Source organism: Chiloscyllium plagiosum, chromosome 31, assembly GCF_004010195.1.
Source record: "Chiloscyllium plagiosum isolate BGI_BamShark_2017 chromosome 31, ASM401019v2, whole genome shotgun sequence".
Lineage (NCBI taxonomy): Eukaryota > Metazoa > Chordata > Chondrichthyes > Orectolobiformes > Hemiscylliidae > Chiloscyllium > Chiloscyllium plagiosum.
The window spans coordinates 21311179-21335280 of NC_057740.1; the positions used below are offsets into that span (position 1 = coordinate 21311179).

A 24102-nucleotide genomic window follows, 5' to 3' on the forward strand; every position below is an offset into this window, starting at 1 on the left:
TAGCTACTCATGTAGTCACACTTGTCTTAAATGAAGCAACTGTGTTGTTTTCTGAAGGAAGAAACACTTTGAGCCAATCGCCTGCTATCTAGGAATACTGTGCTCACATCGTTAAAAATCACACAACACCAGGTTATAGTCCAACAGGTTTAATTGGAAGCACACTAGCTTTTGGAGCATCGCTCCTTCATCAGGTGGCAGTGCGACGCTCTGAAAGGAGCGACGCTCTGAAAGCTAATGCTTCCAATTAAACCTGTTGGACTATTACCTGGTGTTGGGTGATTTTTAACTTTGTACACCCCAGTCCAACACCGGCATCTCCAAATCGTGCTCACATCAGCAAGGATGTATGTATGATGTAGTATGGAAGCAAACTGGTACAAAGTCCCACCAAAAAGAGATAAGTTGATACTGTTAAAACAAACTATCATGCCTGTTGTAATAGCATTCAAACATTAATGACTGAAAAAAGCTAACTCTTTTCAACTGTTTTCTATCATTAACTATCACTATAACTGATAGTGGGAAGTCAAAATAGTACTCTGTAAAACATCTGTATACTATGTATCATCCAGTATCTTCTTCAGCCTAATAACTATATAAACTAGCAGTGAAAATATCATTTTCACATTGTTGTACCATGTCACCAGAAGAGATACTGCCTCCTTTTCAGAAGCTAAGTGAACTTCATCTTTTTCTCTCAGATATTTAGTTTGTCCGCCATCCTCCCTGCCACTTATACTCTGGACAGTGGAAAGCTCACCACTCATAGTATTCTCTTCTGTCACTATCAAACAAAAAAAGACAAGAATAATACTTGAAAATTACTAACATGATCAATTAAGTTGTAATTCAGAGGCAGAAACTTGAGATAGTGTGACTTGGAGTTTGAGTGACCTCATCAAATGAGCCATTGGGAGTCCTGTGTTTATGCAGTGCAAAACCTTCCCCATCATTAATATTTCTTGCCAAAACTGACTGACGGAGTTTAGTCAGTCTGCAAATCCATAAGGTCTCCCTCTTACAATATATTTGGACTTGAACTTTATTTTAAGTCCAGACTTGTATGTGAATTTAAGTTAAAACTTAGTTTCATAACATTGCTATGGATGTTGGGCAAGCAACACAAGTTAAGTTTTATAACCACAAATTGAGCGCACTATTGTTACGTGAACTTACAACTGTTTTGCTGTTCTGTACAGAGCATAAAAGTTGTCAAGCAACACAATATATTTGGATGCAATAATTATTTATCTTGAGAGACTGCAGTTTGTAGGTTGGCTGAGTTTTCAAAGGATAGTAATGTGATGTGTATTTTCAAAACTGATGTACACAATAGATTTACTAATGCAGGTTTGAAGGAAACTTGGTCATCAATTTTTCCATTCATTGAACTTGTTGTTCTGTATTAACAAGGTAGAAATGATGTATTCGTTAGTTGTGGCTTCCAATCTTCTATGTACCCCTTTCACTTTCAAGTGACCAAGCAATTCAATTAAAGTAAATTTGATTCTCCTTATAGTTCTTCTCACTCACTTCAGTTGTCTTTAAATATCAACTTGAATTAGTGATGACACTCACTTCTAGCATCAGGAGGTTGCCCCATCAAGCCCCTCTCAAGAATTGAGCAACTAATCTAGGCTGACCCTACAATATGGCACTGATAGAACATTGCAAGGCCACAGGTGTCATCTTTTGAATGAATTGGTGAACTCAGGCTTATTCAGGTGAATTTTTAACGTCCTGTGATACTGTTTAAGGAAGAGCAGGGGAGTTCTCCTGGAGTACTGGCTAGTCCGTAACCTATGACAAACTGCATCAAAGTTAACCAGTCATTTCTTTTATTGCTGTTTGTTGGATCTTGCAATGCCTATTTTTCTGTTGAATTTGCATACATTGCCATGGTAACTGGACTTCAAAAGTACTTCACTTTCTTCAGAGCGCTTTGTGGCATCCTCATGTGATGAAAAATGCTTTATGAATGGAAGCATTTTCTTTCCTACTACGAATCATTATGTGGCACCAGGGACAATCCCGTGACTGGCTTGTGATCTCAGATTTGTTGTCAGATTTACCAAAAAATACTGCAAGAATCCAGTTGCTCACCTAACCCATTTGTTGAGAAGGAAGTGGTTGCTCCCAGGGGTCTCAGTATTGCTGTGTAATCTTCATGCGACTTACTGGCCACTGAAAAATTGTAGTCATATTAGCTACACGCAACTGACTGGCAGAAATCCACAGCACGAGACTTGCACTGTTCTAATTTTTCCCATGTTTCTCAATATTTTGTTCTGATTCTATGTGCCGCTGGTAAGTTGGCAAAGTAACTGTTTAGTGCATCATTATATTGTGGGCCATTGTAATTCAGCTTTAAGCCAAGTACTTTACTATTGCAATAACTGTTCTTTAAATTCCACTAATCTTTTTAAATCCATTAATTGCTTACAGCTGTGCAAAGTTGCTGTCACTACCTGAGAACAATCAGTTTTTTAGAAAATTTGTTATTCTTATTCTACATATACATTTAGTCTAGTCATGCATTAAACTAATAGAGTGAATGTATATAATTTACTGTCATTATAAAAAAAATGTCATAAGCTAACTGCTGGCAGAAATCTGTTTTAAAAGCTGGTGTCTGCAATTGAAATAAGCACTTCAATAAGATTAGGATTATCATACTGCAATTTAATATCTATGGAGGTCTCCTGTGTTTAACTCCATTTCTGCACGATTTATTTATGTCAAAGTTTGAAATAGTACTGAGATATATAACTTTCACATCATTTGCTCTTGTGCCCTAATATAATGTTGCAAGAGTACTTTTTGTTGCTATTGCAAAACTCATTCCCAACAAATTTATGCAAAATATCAATATATGGAGAACTGAAGCATGACATGGTATCAGCATGTATCATTTGATATTGCATGCCTTTATCTTGGGTTCACCTTCTCGATTTGCACACAGCTCTTTATTGATTTTGACCCACTAGAGTATTTTTCTCCTTTGCATATCAAGCATCAAGAAGGCATGCAAACTCCTCTGAGATTTAAACCACGTAGTGCAGTGGGACAGAGATACTTGCCATGGGATGAGATCGAATAATGACTTTCTTTTATCCCTGTAAAGGTGTCCAGTTTAATTCCAAACACTGTCACAGAAGTCAACTTGACATAAATATTGGCCGTGAACAGGGTTTTCAATCTGTAGGTGTGAGTGTATTAAAGAAACAAGGACTTCGTCCGATCACTTATTGTTATATCATGATATGGCACATTAAAAGTGTCAGTCATTGATACAGAATTGTGACTAGTCAAAAAGCTGCAGACTAATTGCCTCATAAGTCAGCAGGTAACCAAGAAAAAAATGAATGAATCCCGAGTGTCACTGTTACTTCAAGAGAAGCTTGCTGCTTAAAACAGTATTAGCTGTGCAAACACTACTTCACAGGGTTTGATTAACAAGTTTGCCAGCTATATGCAGACTGCAGTAGCTTTTCTGCATTCACAAGTTGTCGGTGTGTAAATATCTTTAATTACTGTAGAAAGTTCAGTTCCCAGAAATTAATTTGTCAACCTTTATGTATGAAAATCAGGTGTTAATTTGAACAGGCACAGGAAACAGTAGTGCTCAAAATGTAAATTATATTATTTTGCTGCATTTCTCTGTAGATTGGTTAAAAGATTAACGTGAATATCCACAGGATCAAAATGATTATTAATACAAAACAGTACCAGGACTTTTCAAATTTAATGATGCACTTGTCCTTTTAAATAGTCAGTTTTGTAACTATTATCAGAGTAGAGTGAAATATAGGTGACAGTTTTAATGCTACCCAGTCAGCAGAAGCTGGGCAAATGATAACATAAAAACATCCAGGTCGCTTAATTAACCTTTGTCATTTTAAGTTGCTCAGTTGAGCAAGAGTAAGGACAACTATCCAGTGCCAATAACATAATCTTTAGCATATACATGTTAAGTCCCAATGGCATCATCAGATCCAGACTACAGTTTTAACCAGGTGCTGTAGGCATTAAGTAGCAAAGACATGCAATTCATGCATTGTGTACTCATCATTTATTTTAAGTATTATACTGGCTCTCAGATACATGTGCCACAGAGGTGATGCTGGGGCGTGTGGACCAAGAGTATTCTCAGTACAGTATCTGCTTTGAAGTGAGTTGAGTCTGTTCAGCATTTAGGGGCTACACTTGGTCTTAGTGTCCCTGAGCAGAAGGAGCAGAAAGGTGATGGTGGTGAAGAAATGACCAGGGATCCAGTTTCTGATTATTATTCAGTGACCCCTGCTGGAAAGGGCAGTGTGAGAATGGGGTTCAGTTGCGAGCTGATTTTTTTTGGAGCATTAAATGACATTTGGAAACTTACACAGTAATTTAATTAGAATCAACAGTAACAAATTCTGCTGAAATGTTATCTTAAGTTTTGCAGGTCTTGTGTTATAGCATTCAAATCTTCATTTTGTTGCAGCTCATTCAATCCATTCCTTGCTTGTACATCATTCATCGTACTGCCAACTACAGTTTTACGTTTTCTAGGATCTCAAACCAGTAGACTTCCTTATCTCCCTCAGTCTTCCTGTTGTCAGCCAAATTTTTAAAACCAAAGTTTATTGTCACCTAATCTCAACCACCTAATTTACCTCATATGTTTTTTCCCACCCTTTTCCATTATTGAGTGGTTTGTCTTGCATGCACCAGCACCTCATCGAAGCTTCCAATTTAAAAAAAATGTAATGCATGTTTTGAACACAAATGTAGTATTTTAATTTTAAGCATATGAGTTATTGAGTCTCCTTGCTTAGCTTATATAGTAAGTAAAGTTGAAAATGTATAAATTCCCTCCAGGTCATGCACTTGTCCCATGTTTAAACGTATTATAATTACATGCATTGCATTGCAGACACAAGTGACCTTCACTTGAATTGCATTAATTTAGTTGGCCGTTTTGAATAAATATTTGCATTTAGTTTGCAATTTATTGGTTCAAATTGTCAAACTATAATTGGGCAGCTTGTAGTAATATGTATTTGCAACCAGCAATGATAGAGTTGGAAATATAAACAAGTGAGTAATTAGAAAATCTGTTCAGTAGTTAACTGTAGTTTGTAAAGTGTACATTATCTATCTAGGCATTGTGTTGCAAAATGTTTCCATTTTTCATTTACTTTTTTTCCCAATTTATCCCCATTTTTTTCCCATTCATGGGCCCTTTGCCTCCACACAGCCTGGGAGGGAGGGCGAGCGAGCCACGGACTTCTCCATGACTTCAGTGACAATGCCACTTCGTGCTCAAATGAGAGGACGCATGCTTCCTGCGGAGCGAGACACCCTGTGTCAGTTGTTCTACTCCCCAGGCCCTGGGGAGTGTTATCCTCACGTGAAGGTGACATTGTACTTATAAACCCTATAGTGAAAGTGACTACTTACTGTGTTTTTATTTACATTAGTATCTTTTTAAGTAGGAATTATGGTCCCTTCCAATATGGAAGTTATTAATTGTATGAAAATTGATATCTATTTACAACATTTTATTTGGAACTAATTAAACAAAATAACATTGGCCAATAGTAAGATCCCAGGGACTTACTGCAGTAAGAAATAAGAGTCGATGTCCCAAAAGTCTAACTGCCTTATTATAAAAGAGGGCACTGCAAGTAGGTAAAGTTATAACCCCATAATGCATTCCAATTGCTCTTGCAACAATAATTAGAACAAATAGCTTTAAGTGTGCTTTATATAGGATAGCAGTCTTAAGTCTTCTCCAGACAGTAATTAAACAAACCTTTTTTTATTGGTTGCATTTAGCAGTCAAGGCCTACAATTTAAGGAAATACCCTGGAGGTAGATCTTACTCACTGAGCCATGAAGATATTAGTGGCTTATTATCATTCTCATGTCACAGTTGGCACTGCGTCATTTAGTAAATTATTTGGGCGTAATTAGAGGTCTTGGTACTCTGCTTAATGTTAAAAAAAAGGGCTTAATGTAAGAAAAAGTGCTCATGGTGTGCATTAAATTGTATAATTGTTTTTCCAAGTCTTCTAACATAAAAAAGACCTTCCAATTTAATTTAATTTAGAAGATGCTGTGCTAAACTAATTAAAATCAATAGCAATGTGTTCATTTAATTGCTGTCTTTTAAAAAAAATCTTTTAGTTGCGAATTATTTTCCTTTGGTGAACAGCTTATATATAGTAGCCAAAGTGTAATGAGTATTTTGCTGTTGTGCTGTAGAAGTATGCAGGAAAGTCACTTCGCTAACATTAATGTTTCCACATCCATCATTTTCCCCATTCCCCAGTTTCCCCCTTTAACCCTCTCCTGTGAAGGCAATGAGGCATGCAGGAATACTGCCAGTATTGGAAAGGACCATCCTTCATGTCTGAAGTTAGACAATACAAGCTATCAGAGCATAGAAAGCAACACAGCTGAGCCTGGTCCTGTCCTTAGCCAGCCTTACTGTTAGCTTTTTATAGTTTTCTGTGGTATTGCTACAAATATCAGTCTGAGGAATTTTTCTTTATGTCTATGTCACACATCACCATGGCTGTTTCTTCCTACCCCAGTCCAAGGATGCTTAGTCCGTTCGTAGTGTTCTCATCAACTCCCAACTGAAACCACTAACTTAGACATGCCAGTGGACAAATTTAGTAAGGAACTATCTTCATCCTTTTTAATTGTCTGGTGGTCACTCCAGTTGGTTCACACCCACATTGAGACATATGCTGTTAAATATTATGCTTGGTGCATTAAAAAAATGTTGCCAAGCAATGCTAGACAAGAGAACTATGTATGCAATTCTCAGCAGTTCAGTTATATTGCTGCAGGTACATATACATTATTACAAGAAACAAGTCAATCTGGCTTCCTTGGCTGTTGAAGACAAGTTCTGGCCCAAGGGACAGAAGATACCACCTAATAGAAATAAAGACAAGGAACCAGATCTGTAATCCAAAAATAGGACCGTATTTTAAGAAAATGCTCACATGTTCTAAGATTTTGAGGACGCTCAAAGTCTAGTAACCAGTCTTTTTACTCCTGAACTGTCCAAACTAATGTTCAATCTCACTTCATCTATTTGAATGAATTGGAGATGAAAGAAGAGTAAACTCATAGAGAATCAAAGCTTACACCATCAAGGAAAAAGGTGCAGAGGAAGAACAGAGAGAATCACATGAATAATGCTTTATCTTAGAATGGGTTGAATTTAATGTAGCTTATCATGGTAACAAAGCCTCTTCTGGTTTAAGGCGGAAAGGACTGATGCAGGATTTAAAGACATCACCAGTGACTGGCAGTCAGGCTCATTAATGAACCAATTGGCATCCACTACTCTTGAAAACACACTATTCAATGGCAGATTCAGGATTAAATGAAGGCCCTTCAGCTCTCCTGCACCCTCTGAGGGGTACCCACACATCCTGTTGGGGTTGACAGCAGTTCCAAGGGGATGGAGTTCCTTGCTTTTATGGTACTGTGTTCCAGATTTAGGGATCCTGCAACAGACAGGCGGGGGGGAGGTGTGGCTCCTGAAAGCTGTGGCTCCTGAAAGCTACCTTACTGCCCTTCCCCCAGTCCCTTTCACCATGACCCTCCCCCATTCCCATCCTGTCTTGACTCATCCCCCATGATGATCTTGGGCCACTGCTGGGTGCATTGCTGGCAGCTGCCACCACTCCTGCTAGCATTGTTGGCACAAGGAGGTGCTATAGATTTCTTGACAGCTACGATTTCTGGAATTGGGACCTCAATTACATCAAAGGCCTGATGGTGAGCATTTAAGTCAGCATTCAATTCAATCAGTCCTCTCCTGTGGAACTGACAGGGGTTCTCCTTTGGTTTTTTGACTAATGGGTGCAAACCTCCCCTCAATGCAACTGAATCTTGGCCAGTGCCACTCCCCAAGAGAAATATTTATTTTTCTTCATCTGAGTATACTTCGTAAGTTGCAGTGTAGATTGCTGAATCATGAAGGTCTGAACAATTCTGCATGTACAGTGACATTCTTTGTTTGGGCTGTGCTGTTGGCTGACTATTCAACAGGTCATGGCAAAATATTACTTTGTTCAGTCAAAGGATCCCTATAGCGCTGAAGTCAATACTGCAATCACTCATCCATGTAAATCCAGCTCAAGAATGTTCAGTTGGCTGGTAATTGTGATCCAGATCCTTTGAAGAATTTGGAAAGCTGTTGTTGAAATAAATGTTCCATGATGTGGACTTCACTAATCAGTTTATATTGAGGATGTATGTTCTCCTGGAAAAGCCCAGTTGAATGGATTATTTGTGATGATGAACAAAACAATTGACGATAACAAGCCAGGCAGCATCAGAAGGTAGAGAAGTCAACTTTTTGGATCGAGGTCTTTCATTGAGATCCTGATGAAGGCTCTTGACTCAAAATGTCAACTTCTCCACCTTCTGATGCTGCCTGGCTTGTTGTGTTCATCCAGCCTCCTGTTTGTCTACTTTGTATTCTAGATCTGCAACTTTTTTTTGTCTCTAAGGAAACAGACCAATTTGTTTAACCAGTTCAGGCCAGTGTTCATGCTCTATTTAAACCTATTATAACCATCTACATCCAGCTCTGGGAAATCTTTGTCAAGCTTCTATTTAAAGTGAATAATAAATTTAATCACCATTCTTACTACTGTTTGGTTGAAGACATTTGTTTTGAATTCTCCACTGGATATTTTGGTGACTACATCTTATTGATGGCCTCTAGTTATGCTATTCCCATAAAAAAGAAACACAAATGTCAAAATAATAAGTAATTTTAAAGACTTATGTTGGATCGTGCCTCATTCTTTTTCAAAAGGATAGAACACCTAGCCTGTTCCTCCTTTCCTGATGTGTACAACGTTTATTGTATCATTCCTGTAAATTTTATCTGCAACCCCTCTGGTGCCTCTGCATCCCTTTAGATTACTTACAGTGTGGAAACAGGCCCTTCGGCCCAACAAGTCCACACCGACCCGCCGAAGCGTAACCCACCCATACCCCTACATTTACCCCTTTACCTAACACTACGGGCAATTTAGCATGGCCAATTCACCTGACTTGCACATCTTTGGACTGTGGGAGGAAACCGGAGCACCCGGAGGAAACCCACGCAGACACGGGGAGAACGTGCAAACTCCACACAGTCAGTCGCCTGAGTCGGGTATTGAACCCGGGTCTCTGGCGCTGCGAGGCAGCAGTGCTAACCACTGTGCCACCGTGCCGCCCACAATAATAATATGACAACCAAAACTGAACACAGTACTGCAGTATCTAGTTTAACAAAGTTTAGAATAACTTCCCTACATTTCAATTCTGTCCCTCTAAACTTAAAGCTTCCATTTTTAAAACATTGTTATGCAAACCCCATTATGAAACTTTTACTTTTAAGATGATTTGTACTTTGATATCTCATGGATCCTCTGCTCCACCAAGACTTCCACCTTCTAGATATTGAGTGGCCTTGAATTCTACCTATCGAAAAGTATAAAGCTAAAAATCACACAAGCTAGGTTATAGTCCAACAGGTTTATTAGAAGCATTAGCTTTCAGAGCACTGCTCCTTTATCAGGTGGCTGTGGAATATAAGATTGTAAGACACAGAATTTATAGGAAAAGTTTACAGTGTGATGCAACTGAAATGATATATTGAAAAATTCCTGGATTATTTGTTAAGTCTCTCATCTTTTAAATGACCATGTTGGCTTCAGTTCCTTTATATGTAAATCCCAGAGATTTTTTACAGGTACGTTCTCAAGTGAGCTTTAGCAATAGGCGTCATGTCAGCTCAGATAATGCATTGAAGGTGTAAGGTTAAAATCTGTCTATCTGTGCCCCAATGTTCATACTGATTCTAGTTCCAAAAAAAGAGATTTACAGAATCTGACATGGATTCATGCAGCTTTTGAGCAAAATAAAATATGATTCTGTCAGCACAAATTCACCCCGCAAACGTATATGTGTGTGTGTGTGTGTTGGGGGGGGAGGGCGGTATGGGCATTTGAGCGTCTGTGAGAGAGTGTATGTATGTATGTGAGTGTAAAGGGGTATAAGTTTGTGAGAGGGTGCGTGTGGGAGGTGTGTATGTGTGACCGTACGAGAGAGGGTCTGTGTGAGTGTATGCATGCGCTTATGTACATGCGTGTGAGAGAGTGTATAGTGCAGTGGGGTCACCTGTAGTGTGATATGAACCCAAGGTCCTGATTGATGCCATCCCCATGGGTACCGAACTAGCCAGGACCTTGGGTTCATGTCATACTACAGGTGACCCCCACTGCACTATACTCTCTCTCTCTCTCTCTCTCTCTCTCTCTCTCTCTCTCTCTCTCTCTCTCTCGCACGCACATGCACACACACGCAGACCCTCACTCATATACAAGCTCTCTCTCTCATACGCTCATACATACACACCCCCCACACACCCTCTCACAGACTTATACCCTTTTACACTCACCCATACACACACTTTCTCATAGACACTCACAACCACCGCACCCCGGCCTTAACACACAGACAACCACATAAATGTGCGAACATATACGTTTGTGGGGTGAATTTGTACTTGCAGAATTATATTTTATTTTGCTCAAAAGCTGTATCAATCCCTGTAAGATTCTGTAAATCACTTTTTTAGAAATAGATTCTGTAAATCACTTTTTTAGAAATATATTCAGTCTGAACATTGGGGCACAGACAGCCACACACAGGGCACCTCACACTTTCACTGCATTATGTGAGCCTACATGGCACCTATTGTTAAAGTTTACTTGAGAATGTAACTTTAAAAAAATCTCTGGGATTTACATATGAAGGAACTGAAGCCAATATGGTCATTTTAAAAGATGAGAGTCTTAACAAACAATACAGGTATTTTTTCATATATCATTTCAGTTGCAACACACTGTAAACTTTTGCTATAAATTCTGTGTCTTACGATCATATACTCCACGGCCACCTGATGAAGGAGCTAGTGCTTCCAAATAAACCTGTTGGACTAGAATCTGGTGTTGCGCGATTTTTAATTTTGTTCACCTCAGTCCAACACCAGCACCTCCAAATCATGACTACTGAAACGTACTATGCACATTTACCTATGTTGAACTTAATTATTTGCCTTAACCTATTTTTCCTTTATGTAACTTTATTAATGCTCTTCAATTTGTTGCAATAGTCCTCAATATTTACTGTATCTTTTCATTTTGGTTCATTCACAAATTTAGAACTTGTATTTTTGATTCCAAATTCTATGTTGCTGACATAAATTGTGAAAAGCAATGGTTCCAGCATTAATCTTATGGAACATCACTTCTTCCGCCACACTGAATAGCTACCCTATAATACCACTCCCTGCTTTCTACCGTCATCCAATCAGCAGTCTATCCTAGCACTTGTCCCCTGACCTTATTCATCAGCCTATTATGGAGATGCTTTTGGCAAATCAAGATCTACCCATATCCTCCACCCTACCTTCTGTCAAATTAATATCTTTTCTCACCAGTTTAGCACAATGGGCTGAGGAGGACTGAATGACAGACTCGGAATTTGAGTATGATGTACGGTGCAGGAATCATGCAATGCTTGAATGTAAAATTGGAAGAAAAAAGTTAAAGACTCATTGTAAACTGCTGTAGGCTTGAACTTCAGTCAGTATTCCCTCCATGACTAGTATGTTCTCCCTTCACATCTTATGTCTTTCACCTTTGCATTTAAAAAGTTATTTTAACTCTTTGGTAAGATGAATCATCAAGTGACATAAAAATGCAACACTGTTTGAGTTGCATTTCATGACAGTGCACTCTCTATTGGTGAATTTATCAAGTAAGAAATCACCATAAGTTTAAAACATCTCTGTAATGTTAGTCACTAGAAAAAGTCAGTCCTAACATTCAAGATATGGATTTCTTTTATAAAAATCAATAATATGGAATGCACAAGCATCCCATTCTTAGCACTCCCTGCACTTGACTTTCGGCTCGATCCCAAAGTAAAATTCCATTTTCCTGGGCTAATTTTCTGAATCACTTGAATTGACCGATATAAAACTAGTAAGAGTAAAACTGAGTATGTAGACCACAGTATTCTTGTACAGTCGTGGATTTTTGTGAAATGACAGCACAGACCTTTCATTTACTTTTGATATTTTGCCTGAGTTAATAACAACAGTCGCTACTGGAAGCAGGAATGCACAAAAACTGCACAAAATGCAATCACAGAGAGCTCAACATTGAGGTTAACAACAGGTTTTCTCTGTGAATATTTTGACTTTTGGATGTGTCTAATTGTAACATTTTGTAGCAGACTTAATTGAGTTAACACCTGATTTAACTTATTAAGCTGTCCATTTGTCGGAACAATGATAACCAAGCCATTTCACCTATATTAATGGGCTAATTTGACTAAAGTTTTGAGTGAACCCTTAAGTTATAATATTCTGGAAATTAGATTCCCTACAGTGTGGAAACAAGTCCTTCGGCCCAACTGTTCCACACCAACCCTCCGAAGATTAACCCACACAGTCCCATTTCTCTCTGACTAATGCACCTAACACCATGGGCAATTTAGCATAGCTAATTCACCTGACCTGCACATCTTTGGACTGTGGGCGTAAACCGGAGCACCCAGGGGAAACTCACGCAGACACTGGGAAAATGTGCAAACTCCACACAGACAGTTGCCCGAGGCTGGAATTGAACCTGGGACGCTGGTGCTGTGAGGCAGCAGTGCTAACCACTGAGCCACTGTGCTGCCCATGAAATGTGAGATCATTGAGCTTTTTCATTCACTGGGCCAAGAGTCTCTCCCTGTCCTGCCACGTCCAACTAACCTTCACTTTTTGTTTTATTCTCCACTTCTCTTGTTATTTTTGACCATAAGAAATAAGCCGACTGACTTATTTCTTGTTCCCTGATTCAACAATAGGTTGATCAATAAAATCAGCTTTCCAACTTCCTCAGGTCATAAATGCATAGAAACAACTCCTGCCATCACTCCTCAAAGTGAATGTGGACCCTCTTAATACCAATATTTACATGATGCAGGCAGCCAAAGAATCAGGCAAATCCAGGAATGCAGAAATACTGCCAATGTCAGCGATGACCTTTTCCTCATTTTCTTTTTGTTTGCTTTCTGTTTGGCAACTGGCCAAATTGACTTCATCCAGATTCTAAAAAGCACCAGCAGCAAGAACTGCAATCGACCATTTTACACCACAGTCACACAGATCAATTCCATCTCCATACTGTCTGAATTTGAAGCAATCGAGGATCAATGACATTCTACATTGTCTTTCAATACATCTTCAATGCCTGGCCCGTTAATAATTAAACTTCTTGTCTTAGCAGATGGCTGCAGTAGATGTTAACCTTGGCAAAGTTGTAGCCCTCTCACTTCTGAATCAGACAGCTGTGGATTCAAGACTAGCTCCAAACACATGACTGCCCAGTTTGGACTGACAAATCAGTGCAATACCGACAATGTCATGCACTGTTGGGTGCTGTCAAACAGATGAGATATTAAACTGAGGTACCGTCTGACCCTTCAGGTGTTCTCAGAAATAAAAACTATTTGCATAATTTGGCTTGACATTTCCATGGTGAGTCAAATGTAAATGATCCCATTTGTGGTTTTGAGAAAGATCCTGCCAGTCCTCCCAGCCTTCTGGCCAAAACATATTGTTTAACCAATGTCACTAAAACACACTACCTAGTAATTAGCAAATTGCTGTTTGCGAATTTTGCTGTGCACAGTTGGTTTTGTTTCTTACATTATTGCAGTGGCTGCACTTCAAAAATAATTGAGTACAGTGCTTTGGAACATGCTGAGACTGAAAAAGTTGCTATATAAATGAAAATCTTTTCTTTCATAACTGTAAATGAAATCTTACACCTGTGAGAGCACATCACATAATGTAACCCACTTCCAACTCCTTTTAGAGAGAAAATGATTTAAAAGCCTGACATAAAAAGATGTCAATAAGAAACATTTCCTTTGATTGGGATGCTTTGGCAACATGGTAAACATGGAAAAGTTTTCCCCATTTGTAATTTTAAATGTAGTAGCAAAATGCTCTAATATAGTAGTTATACTTTTACCAGAAACTGAAGGATTTATCCCTCAGAATTACTGCCATCGGGTTCTAATTATGGTCAGGGAGGTGTTCAATAACCTTGTAGCTCTGGTAAGCAATAAATGCAGTCTTTTCTTCATGTGTATCATTATTATATTAATGTAGAATTATCATTTTGAAATTACTCAAGTGGAAAAAGCTGAAAAGTTGTGTTTTATTATAATTTAGCGAGCTTTCTTTATGATCCTCTCACTCACTTCTGCCCACAACCCCAACGTGACTAAACCTTTTATTTTTTTCTTCAAACACTCCACTCAGCAATTTCAATCTGTTCTCTTCTGGTAATGCATGTCCCAAAGATTGAAACAACTATCAAAAAAGAGTTTTTCCACTTCTAACTGTTATAGCTTCTGGTTTCCCGAATGACTTTTGCTGCGAACATCGTATCTGTCAGGAAGTCTAACAGCCTTTGTCTTCAATCCTTTGATGTTGAATTAGACTAAGCTTTTTATTTGTAATTACTACTTGATGTCAGTATGACCTTGTGTCAAGCACAACTTCTCTCCTGCTCTGTCCTGGTCCTGATCTCACTATTCAACAGTATTCACCAGTGGAATGTTAAGTGACACACTTTTACCTTGAAGGGCAGAGTTGTTCTTAGTTTGAGACTGACATCATATATTGTACTCTGCAAAAATATTGTCTTTACAATTTGTGTCCAACGAATGGCTGTGTCAAGAAGATAGGAAGCTATAGTATGAACACAGTAGTAACTGTCTGAAGTTATTCAAATACTGTTTCCATAAATACTAAGTCTTATTTTAAATGACATTTGAGTTTATATATTCCAACTTTTTCTGCACATGTGGTACGGTACATTGCAACAGAACATTTTACCTTAGGGTATATCCTTTTTAAACACTGCTGAATGAAAATCCCATTTGAGTGTCTGAAACTAATTTTGGAACACTCAATACTGTCATCAAGTACAGAAATATAAAACAAACTGTTTTTCAGCTGTCATACCTGCTGTACATTCTTTCTGTTCACTGACAGGGATTAACAGCTCTTTAATGAAACCAGCTTTTTATTTTTGTGCTGCTGGAATCAATCTCTTGCTGTGCCCAGTGTTCAGAAATCCCAGGTCTCCCAGCAGCCTCTGTTCAAAAGATGTGTCTGCATCTTTGATGTTGCATAAAAATGTCTTCAGCCATGACATCTGAGCTGTGCCTATAAGGAGAAATCTTTATATAGTGAATGCACAAAGTTCTGGAAACATTCATATAGTGTGCTGTGTCTGAGCATCAAGCTCAAAAAGTGGGAAATCTTAGAAGTTGAGATCAAAGAGATAATGCACATTTCAGGCTCAGTTTTTATAGTAAGAACTGTTTTGTCGGAAACATTTTACCACAGGTCACTTCTGTGGTATAACTCAGTAAAGTTTATATGCTTCAAATAATTACTGTGAGACGTTTAAACAGTATCACTTGCTGTCGCCTCCACTTCAGTTTCTTTGTTCTGACAGAAGCTTCTTTGCATTGCTGAGTCAGTTTCGGTCCACAAGAGACAACTCGCCTCCTTTGAAGTGTAGATTATACTTTATTGTCTTATCTGTTAGATGGTTCACCAAAAGGGATTTTTTCATGGCTTTCAGATTCTGTATAAAAATATTTAACTTTTTCTTCTTGAAGTTGGTGTTTAATTTATTTTTGAAGTGTACTAATTATTAATCTAATATATAGCCAGTCAATTAAAATTTTAGATACAAAAAGTCACTCACTGAACTTCATGAAAATACCATATAAGTTACAATATGTGATCTTTTGATCAATCCTCCACACGAGTAAAGGACCACTTATTGAACACCAACAGCATGTGATAATTGATTTTTTTACATAGCTTGAGTTTTAACGTTAGTCTAAAAGGTACACCATAAAATGAGAACTTGAACAGGTCAATTAACTACAGCCTCAATTTTCTCTTTTACTGCCACTAATGTTTCCACTTCAGCTACCTGTACTGTGTGTTATTGTCTGGTGACACGACTAATGGTAATGGAATTATTAATAACCCATTTTGCTTTCTCTGCTGATCAGTCTCCTGTCGCTCCAAAACTCTGCTAACTTTGTAAAAATCCTTACTTTAACAGTGATGCAGACATCTAATTACTCCAGAGTCTAAGAGACCCAATGGTCTCTTTCTATTTTCTAATAGGATCATGGGGCTTTAACCACCAATTTTGAAGCTAACCACCAATTTTGAAACTGCCCATCAGATTCTGCAAGGAATACAAGCAGTGAAATGACATTTCGGTCATGCCCATACCTATCCAATTGTATCCACCTAGGTTCCTTTCTTAACCTGCTCTTCTGCGCAGCAGGATCCTTCTGTGAATCTGCAGATTAGATTATAATGGTGCCTGCAGGTCCAGCTTTCACCATAAACAATGAGTTGCATGTGGAACATGCTATGTGTTTCCTATTGCACTAATCTAGTAGCAAATGGATCTATAGGCTGAAACAAGATTTGGGCGGAGTTAAAAGAGCCAATGCATTTGACACTCAGGATTTAAAATCTCCTCAGCCTCAAGGGTCCAGTGTTCTGTACAGTTTGCTCTTCTCCTCTGGCTCCAGTCACACACCTTGCTCCTCCTGTTCAAAGAAATGGCTTTTGAATATCTGGACCCAGTTTTCATTCCTGAAACCTATAGGCCGGGTTGGAAAACTTTCCAGCTCTACAAATCCAACTTGGGAGAAAGGGCTCCAAACAGTTGGATTTTTGTTCTGGCAGATGGATGCCAATTGGAGTTGTGTTTGCTGCCCCCTAAAGAGTTTGGTGGTGATGACAGAGGCTTCCATGTGAGAAGGCAAGCTGTTTAAATGTCTGTCTCTGCTGTGGCATTGGTTTTCCCCAATTGGAAAAAAAATTATAAAACCAAACACAGCCCATTTGCCATTACACCACACTCCCCCTCATCATGCACTTGATTTCCATGCCCCATCAATACCAATGCATGCTGCATCATAATCTCCATGGCCTTCATATGCTTCATCCCAACATAGTGCCAAGTCAAGCAATCTGTAACTATCTCATCCATTTACATAGTCATTTAAAGCCTTTACACTAACCTATTATCAAATTATGCCAACCCATGCTTCCACCCACCATTTACTTTTACCTTAACTCTCCATGCCAACTCACCCTGTGTTCACTGTGAACAGACCTCAGAAACCATGGTGAGATTAAATACATTTTTATTTATTATATATAAAACTATTTTTAAAATAAACCATGAATGAGAAAAATGTAAAATAAAAGAAAATTAATAAGTAATTGATAACATCTCATTCAATATATGTAAATCCTTTGAAAGATTTAGTCCTTTGTAAAAACAAATAATTTTTTGAAGTACTTAATCCCTCATAAAGTTCGTATTCATAGCCCCACATCAAAGCACCACATCAAAGTTTGCTCATCCATTTACTCTCCCAATACTATGATAATGTTAGGTTGTAAAAGCATTCAAGAAGCATAAATGTTAATGTCACTTTTTTTCTTCAATTTTAGGCCAAATGATTTTTTTAAATATAAAAGTGCTTGGAGATTTAAGTGGTTCAACAGCTTGACAGAGCTTATCAGCTTTGTATGCACATTCAATTGTATTCAAATACCTGATTTCTCCAAAAGAAGACCTTACCCTCACAGAGAACTCCACTGGATTTTGTCCATTTCTTCAAACATCCACAAGTTGTGTCTTGGAAAAACCCAGTAATGAAACTCTCTCTGTTTGAAAGCATATGTAATTTTAAGTGTGTTGCTGCTTCAGTGAACAGTAGATGCACGAAGTGCCAAGAGCCCACCCATATCTCGCACCTTCTCCCAGCAAGCAAGTGATTACTGAGTCTGTGGGTGGTGCTTCCAGAATCAGGGCTGTGATGCCATTTCAGCTTTTTTGGAGCCTTTTTGGTTTTAATGACCATTCAGGTTTCTGTGCACTTGTTTGTTCCGTGTGAAATATAAGTCACTCAAAACCGATTCATTTGGTGTTAAAATTGGGCACATAAGCTTTCACAAAGAATTATATTTTCATCGTTAACAAATGTTTGATTGATTGGATGTAAATTGTAATTGCAGATGTTAATGAAAGGCTATTTGTAAAAGCTAACAGGGTCTGCATTAGTTTTCTGCTTGTGCATCGTTGGTACTTATCTAATTTATTTTGGCAACGGAGTGCCACACGAGAATGTACATTTGTTGGATATTTCAAAGCGATCGCTATATGACTTCATTGCAGTGTTCCCTGACAGATAGTGCATCTTGAAGTACAGTCGTGACAATCATTTTACAGCCTGGCACAGAATAAAATACAAATGGCATTGTTCCAAGCATTACATTAGCATTATAAGCTCTTTGTAAAATTAGAGTGCAGAATAGGGCTGTAAATTTGCACCAAGGCTGACCTCATTTGCAATGGAAAATGCAGAGAAAATGCATTTCTATTTTAACATACATAGTAGACTTCAGTCAAGGGACTCTTTGGATCAGAAAATTAATTCAAGCTCACAACTTACATTATTTTGGCATTTCCATTAGCTGGAGCATGGTTTAGTTTTTTGTAGTATATGTTGCACTATTATGTCTAGTTTTGAATAATTCATTGCTGGCAGGTAGTGGACCCATAACCAAAGTGCAAAGTAGTTTCTGTGCCATGATACCACCAATGAAAGGTAACTGTTGCAATAAAAACTGGTTTAATAAACTAGATTCATATTCATGAGAGTTGGCAAAGTTAAGCAAGAGAAGCTTAATTTGTTCAAATTGTTGAAAAGCTTTGAGAAGAGGGATAAGACATTTTCCAACAGATTTTAATGCCATTTAGGCAAAGAAAATGTTAAAGCTGAGGTAACAGCGGCATTAAAGGGGGCATTAAACACAACTGAAAAAAAATGTTTGAGGGATCAGGCAGGAAGAAGGAAATGAATATTTGAGAATCTTGAGAGAAGCTAGAACTAGCACAGTAGCTTGAGACATATGGTGAAATTTGCGTGATTCGTTGTTTGAATTTATATTGGTAAGGACATGAAACAGGTGAGGTCATGTGACATAGCGGTTGTTATTTTTCCGAGTAGTTAAGAATTGGACAGAGTAATAATTTGGTTTTCTTATTGACTATCTCTCTCAATTCCTGATTTGGAGATGCCGGTGTTGGACTGGGGTGTACAAAGTTAAAAATCACACAACACCAGGTTATAGTCCAACAGGTTTAATTGGAAGCACACTAGCTTTCGGAGCGATGCTCCTTCATCAGGTGATTGTGAATCTCTCTATTCCTTAAGTGAGATCAATGATTCACTTTCCATTGATTCACCCTGTGTGGCATCAAAAACACTGAAGTATCTGTATCTGCTTTACTCAGCACAAATCCTCCATAATACTTCGGCAAGTTTGCTAATCCTACTCCACAAGCTTATTCCTCTTTGCCTTGCTCTTTTTCCATTAAAGAACTAAAGTGAACACACATGAGCAAGCTCTGCTTGCTGTGTTTCATTGTGTTTTGAACCAGATGAAGATCATCACCAAAGTACAAATATTATTATTGCATTGTCTGCAAAAACTTCAGTTGCCCAGGCTCCGAGAGGCAGTCTGCCTTCCAGCTCATGGCAAAGGCATTTTATTTCCTGCATTTCATACTAGTCCTGATTAGTTGTACTATTTCTGCAGGGTTTCCATTAGTCTTACATGTAAGTTACTGCCCATAACATTCAGGAAACTTTGGACTGAATGTGACATCAAGGAGCCAAGTAAGCATGGAAATGGAAATCAGGAGAAAATTCAATGCTGGTATGAATCATACCTGGTACAGACTAAGATGGTTGTGGTTGATTGAGGTTAGTCATCTGACTTCGTGATATCTCAACAGACGTTTGTCAGGATTGGGTCCTAAGTCCAACATCTTCAACTGCTTCATCAATGATCTTCTCTCCATCATTAAGTCAGAAGTGAGGATATTTGCTGATAATTGTATAATGTTCAGCACCATTCACAACCCCTAAAATACTTAAACAATCCAAAAACAAATGCAGCAAGACCTAGACAATATTCAGGTTTGGGCTGACAATTGCCAAGTAACATTCACACCACACAAGTACCAAGCTATGACCATCTGCAACAAGAGAGAATCTAACCATTGCCCTTTGAAATTGAATTGCATTACTATCCCTGAACTCCTCACTATCAACATCCTGGGTATTACCATTGACCAACAATTAAACTGGACTAGCTATATTGGTAATGTGACTACAAACACAGGTCACAGATTAAAATTCCTGCAGCAAAAAACTCACCTCCCAAAGTCTGACCCCCATCTACAGGGCTCAAGTCAGGGGTTTGATGGATTACTGCCCACTTGCCTGGATAAGTACAGCTCCAGGAGAAAGTGAGGACTGCAGATGCTGGAGATCAGAGCTAAAAATGTGTTGCTGGAAAAGCGCAGCAGGTCAGGCAGCATCCAAGGAGCAGGAGAATCGACATTTCAGGCATGAGCCCTTCATCTCTTGCTCCTTGGATGCTGCATGACCTGCTGCGCTTTTCCAGCAACACATTTTAAGCTCTGATCTCCAGCATCTGCAGTCCTCACTTTCTCCTAGAAGATTTTAACCTATTGCGAATCCTCTTGCAAGGATGTCTTCCTTGAAGAAGCTCTCTTCCTCCCTCTACAAGGATTTCAGTGAGTCCCTCACTGCACACCCCAGGTCATCTCCTCTGCCCAGAAGCTCTTCAGCCACGTTCTCAAACAGACTCGCTACCACAGCCATATCTCCTTCCTCAGCACCTGCCTACGGAACCGACTGACCCCGCACGGACTCCGGACGATTCCTGAAGAAGGGCTCATGCCCGAAACGTCGATTCTCCTGCTCCTTGGATGCTGCCTGACCTGCTGCGCTTTTCCAGCAACACATTTTCAGCTAAGTACAGCTCCAACAACATTCAAGAAACTCTACACCATTCAGGACAAAGCAGCCCGTTTGATTGGTGCCTCAACTGCAAATATTCACTCCCTTCCCCACCAGTGTTCATTAACAGTAGTATGTATTATCTACAATATGCACTGCAGAAATTCACCAACACTCTTTAGACATCCTCCCAACTCTCACCTGTTACAATCTGGAAGGACTAAGACAGCAGATGCATGGGAACGCCATCACCTACACGTTCCCTTGCTAGCCACTCACCATTTTCACTTACAAATTAATGTTATTCCTTAAGTGTCACTGTGTCAAAATCCTGGAACTCCTTCCCTAACAGTATTGTGGCTCTGCCAATACCAAATGGACTACCGCAGTTCAAGAAGGCAGCTGACCACTGCCTTTTCAAGAGCATCTAGGGATAGCTAATAAATGCTGGCCCAGCCAGTGGCATCAACAACCTACGAATGAATAAAAAATAAATAAACTAGGAAATTAAGGATTTTTCACTCCTTATGTCTTAAAGAATTGTTAGCATTTCACATTAGGATGTGTGAATGTATGACTATTAATGTAATAAAGGAGGAGAGCATCAGATTGTCACAGAACTAGTAATTCAGAGAACCAGGTTAATACTTTGGAAACATGGATTCAAATCTTACCATTAGCAGCTGCCCAGATTTATATTCAATTAATTAATCTGGACTATAAAGCCAGTCTCAGTAATATTGCCATGACAACTATAATTGATTGGTGCAAGAACCCATTTGGTTCACTGATGTCCTCTGGAAAGAATATTTAACATTCTCATGGAACACATGGAGAACTAGCTATTTGGATACAGAACTGGCTCAAAGGTAGAAGGTGATGGTGGAGGGTTGTTTTTCAGACTGGAGGCCTGTGACCAGTGGAGTGCCACAAGGATCGGTGCTGGGCCCTCTACGTTTTGTCATTTACATAAATGATTTGGATGCAAGCATAAGAGGTACAGTTAGTAAGTTTGTAGATGACACCAAAATTGGAGATATAGTGGACAGCGAAGAGGGTTACCTCAGATTACAACAGGATCTGGAGCAGATGGGCCAATGGGCTGAGAAGTGGCAGATGGAGTTTAATTCAGATAAATGTGAGGTGCTGCATTTTGGGAAAGCCACAGGAGTTGGGAGGCCATGTTGCAGCTGGACAGGACATTGGTTAGGCCACTGTTGGAATAATTCATGCAATTCTGGTCACCTTCCTATCAGAAAGATGTTGTGAAACTTGAAAGCGTTCAGAAAAGACTTACAAGGATGTTGCCTGGGTTGGAGGATCTGAGCTACAGGGAGAGGCTGAATAGGCTAGGGCTGTTTTCCCTGGAGTGTCGGAGGCTGAGGGGTGACCTTCTAGAGGTTTACAAAATTATGATGGGCATAGATAGGATAAATAGACAAAGTATGGGGTAGGGGAGTCCAGAACTAGAGGGCATAGGTTTAGGGTGAGAGGGGAAGGATATAAAAGAGATCTAAGGGGCAACGTTTTCACGCAGAGGGTGGTACATGTATGGAATGAGCTGCCAGAGGATGTGGTGGAGGCTGGTACAATTGCAACATTTAAGAGGCATTTGGATGGGTATATGAATAGGGAGGGTTTGCAGGGATATGGGCCAGGTGCTGGCAGGTGGGACTAGATTGGGTTGAGATATCTGGTTGGCATGAACGGGTTGGACCGAAGGGTCTGTTTCCATGCTGTACACCTCTATGATTCTATGACCTTACCTTATATGGTCAACATGTGTTTTCAGGCCCACCAGAGGTTGACTCTTAGCTCCCTCTGAAATAGTCTAGCAAGCCATTCAGCTCAAGGGATGGTCAAAAAATGTTGGTCTTACCAGCGATGCCCACTTTCACTGTAAGAATTTTTAAAATGATGATGGCATTCCTTAATTTTTTATCTAGCTTTTAAATGAAGGTGTACATCAGACCACTGATAAATGAATATAATGTTACGTGGTCATGGATTTGTTTATAATTGAACCAAATCAGCATGAGAAGCAGTTACTGACACTTAAGAACAATCTTGAGAAGATCAATTTTAGAAAACTTCCATATTTGAGAGAATATATTGAACCATCGTTGACTGGAAAAAACAGGCAAGTTGGCAGTCAAAATGTTCCAAGTTATTTAACCACGCTGGAACATTGAGACACCCATTGTTTGCAATTCAGCATCTGCCATTCAAAAAATGACAAGGAGCTATTCCAAAAGCTAACAGACCCTTCTTTACATCTGCACCTTATTGGAGCCCTAATTAGTTTTAACTCTAGCCCATTGCTTTCCCACTGGGGAAACCCAAAGCAGGAGCGGTCAGCAAATGTAAATAATTTTCTTGCCTTTATGGGGCCAGGAGTAACATTGCAAGAAAAGCTTATTCTCCACCCTGGAGTCCCCCATTATTCCACCCTTCCACTGCAAGACTTCATGGGAAGTAGATACCAACTACCCTGCTTGTCTTATCACAGACTCGAGAGCACGTGATTGCCGGCCACGTCACACCAACTTCTAACTTGTTTCATCTGCAAAGTCAACAAACGAGTTTTAACTTTAGGCTACATTATCGTTGACCAAGCCATGTTCCATTATAAACAAGTGGGAATTTAATGCACCTGTACAGCTTCCTTCCAGAAACTATCTGGCAGATCAAGCCAGGCCAGTTGACAGCACTATTTCTGCCAGTTACACTACACTGCTGTTGAGTACGTATTTGTGCATTGTCAATTATTCTGCAGTCTCTAACTGGCAAATTTATTCAGTTCTGGGAACTACTTTGCTGTGCCCTGCGTCCTCATGATAACCACAAACTCAAAGTTCAGAAAATATTATTGATGATCTTTTGCCTCAATAGGTTAGAATTATAAACAACATAGAAATGTTCAGCGGTATATTAAAAATGTTGCACATTTGCAAGAACCAGCAGCACTGAAGGTTGCTATGTGCTGGTAAATGAAAGCATCGAAGACATGGTAAGTTTCTCATGAACTCCCTTACAAGTTAGTCAATCTGCTGAAGAAGCACCTGG

At 39.1% G+C, this 24102-nt stretch overlaps 1 protein-coding gene across 5 annotated transcripts in view; it reads left to right on the forward strand.

Moving 5' to 3' along the window:
- Positions 1 to 24102, forward strand: part of nfic (nuclear factor I/C) — a 479978-nt gene that overhangs the window by 338165 nt on the left and 117711 nt on the right. For 4 of the 5 annotated variants that reach the window (XM_043721115.1, XM_043721114.1, XM_043721116.1 and 1 more), the window contains exon 9: positions 5243 to 5401. The exons of the other annotated variant lie outside the window; for it this stretch is intronic. In XM_043721115.1, the coding sequence (XP_043577050.1) occupies positions 5243 to 5401 (159 nt within the window). The remainder of the gene's footprint in view (positions 1 to 5242; positions 5402 to 24102) is intronic. 5 annotated transcript variants of the gene reach the window in all.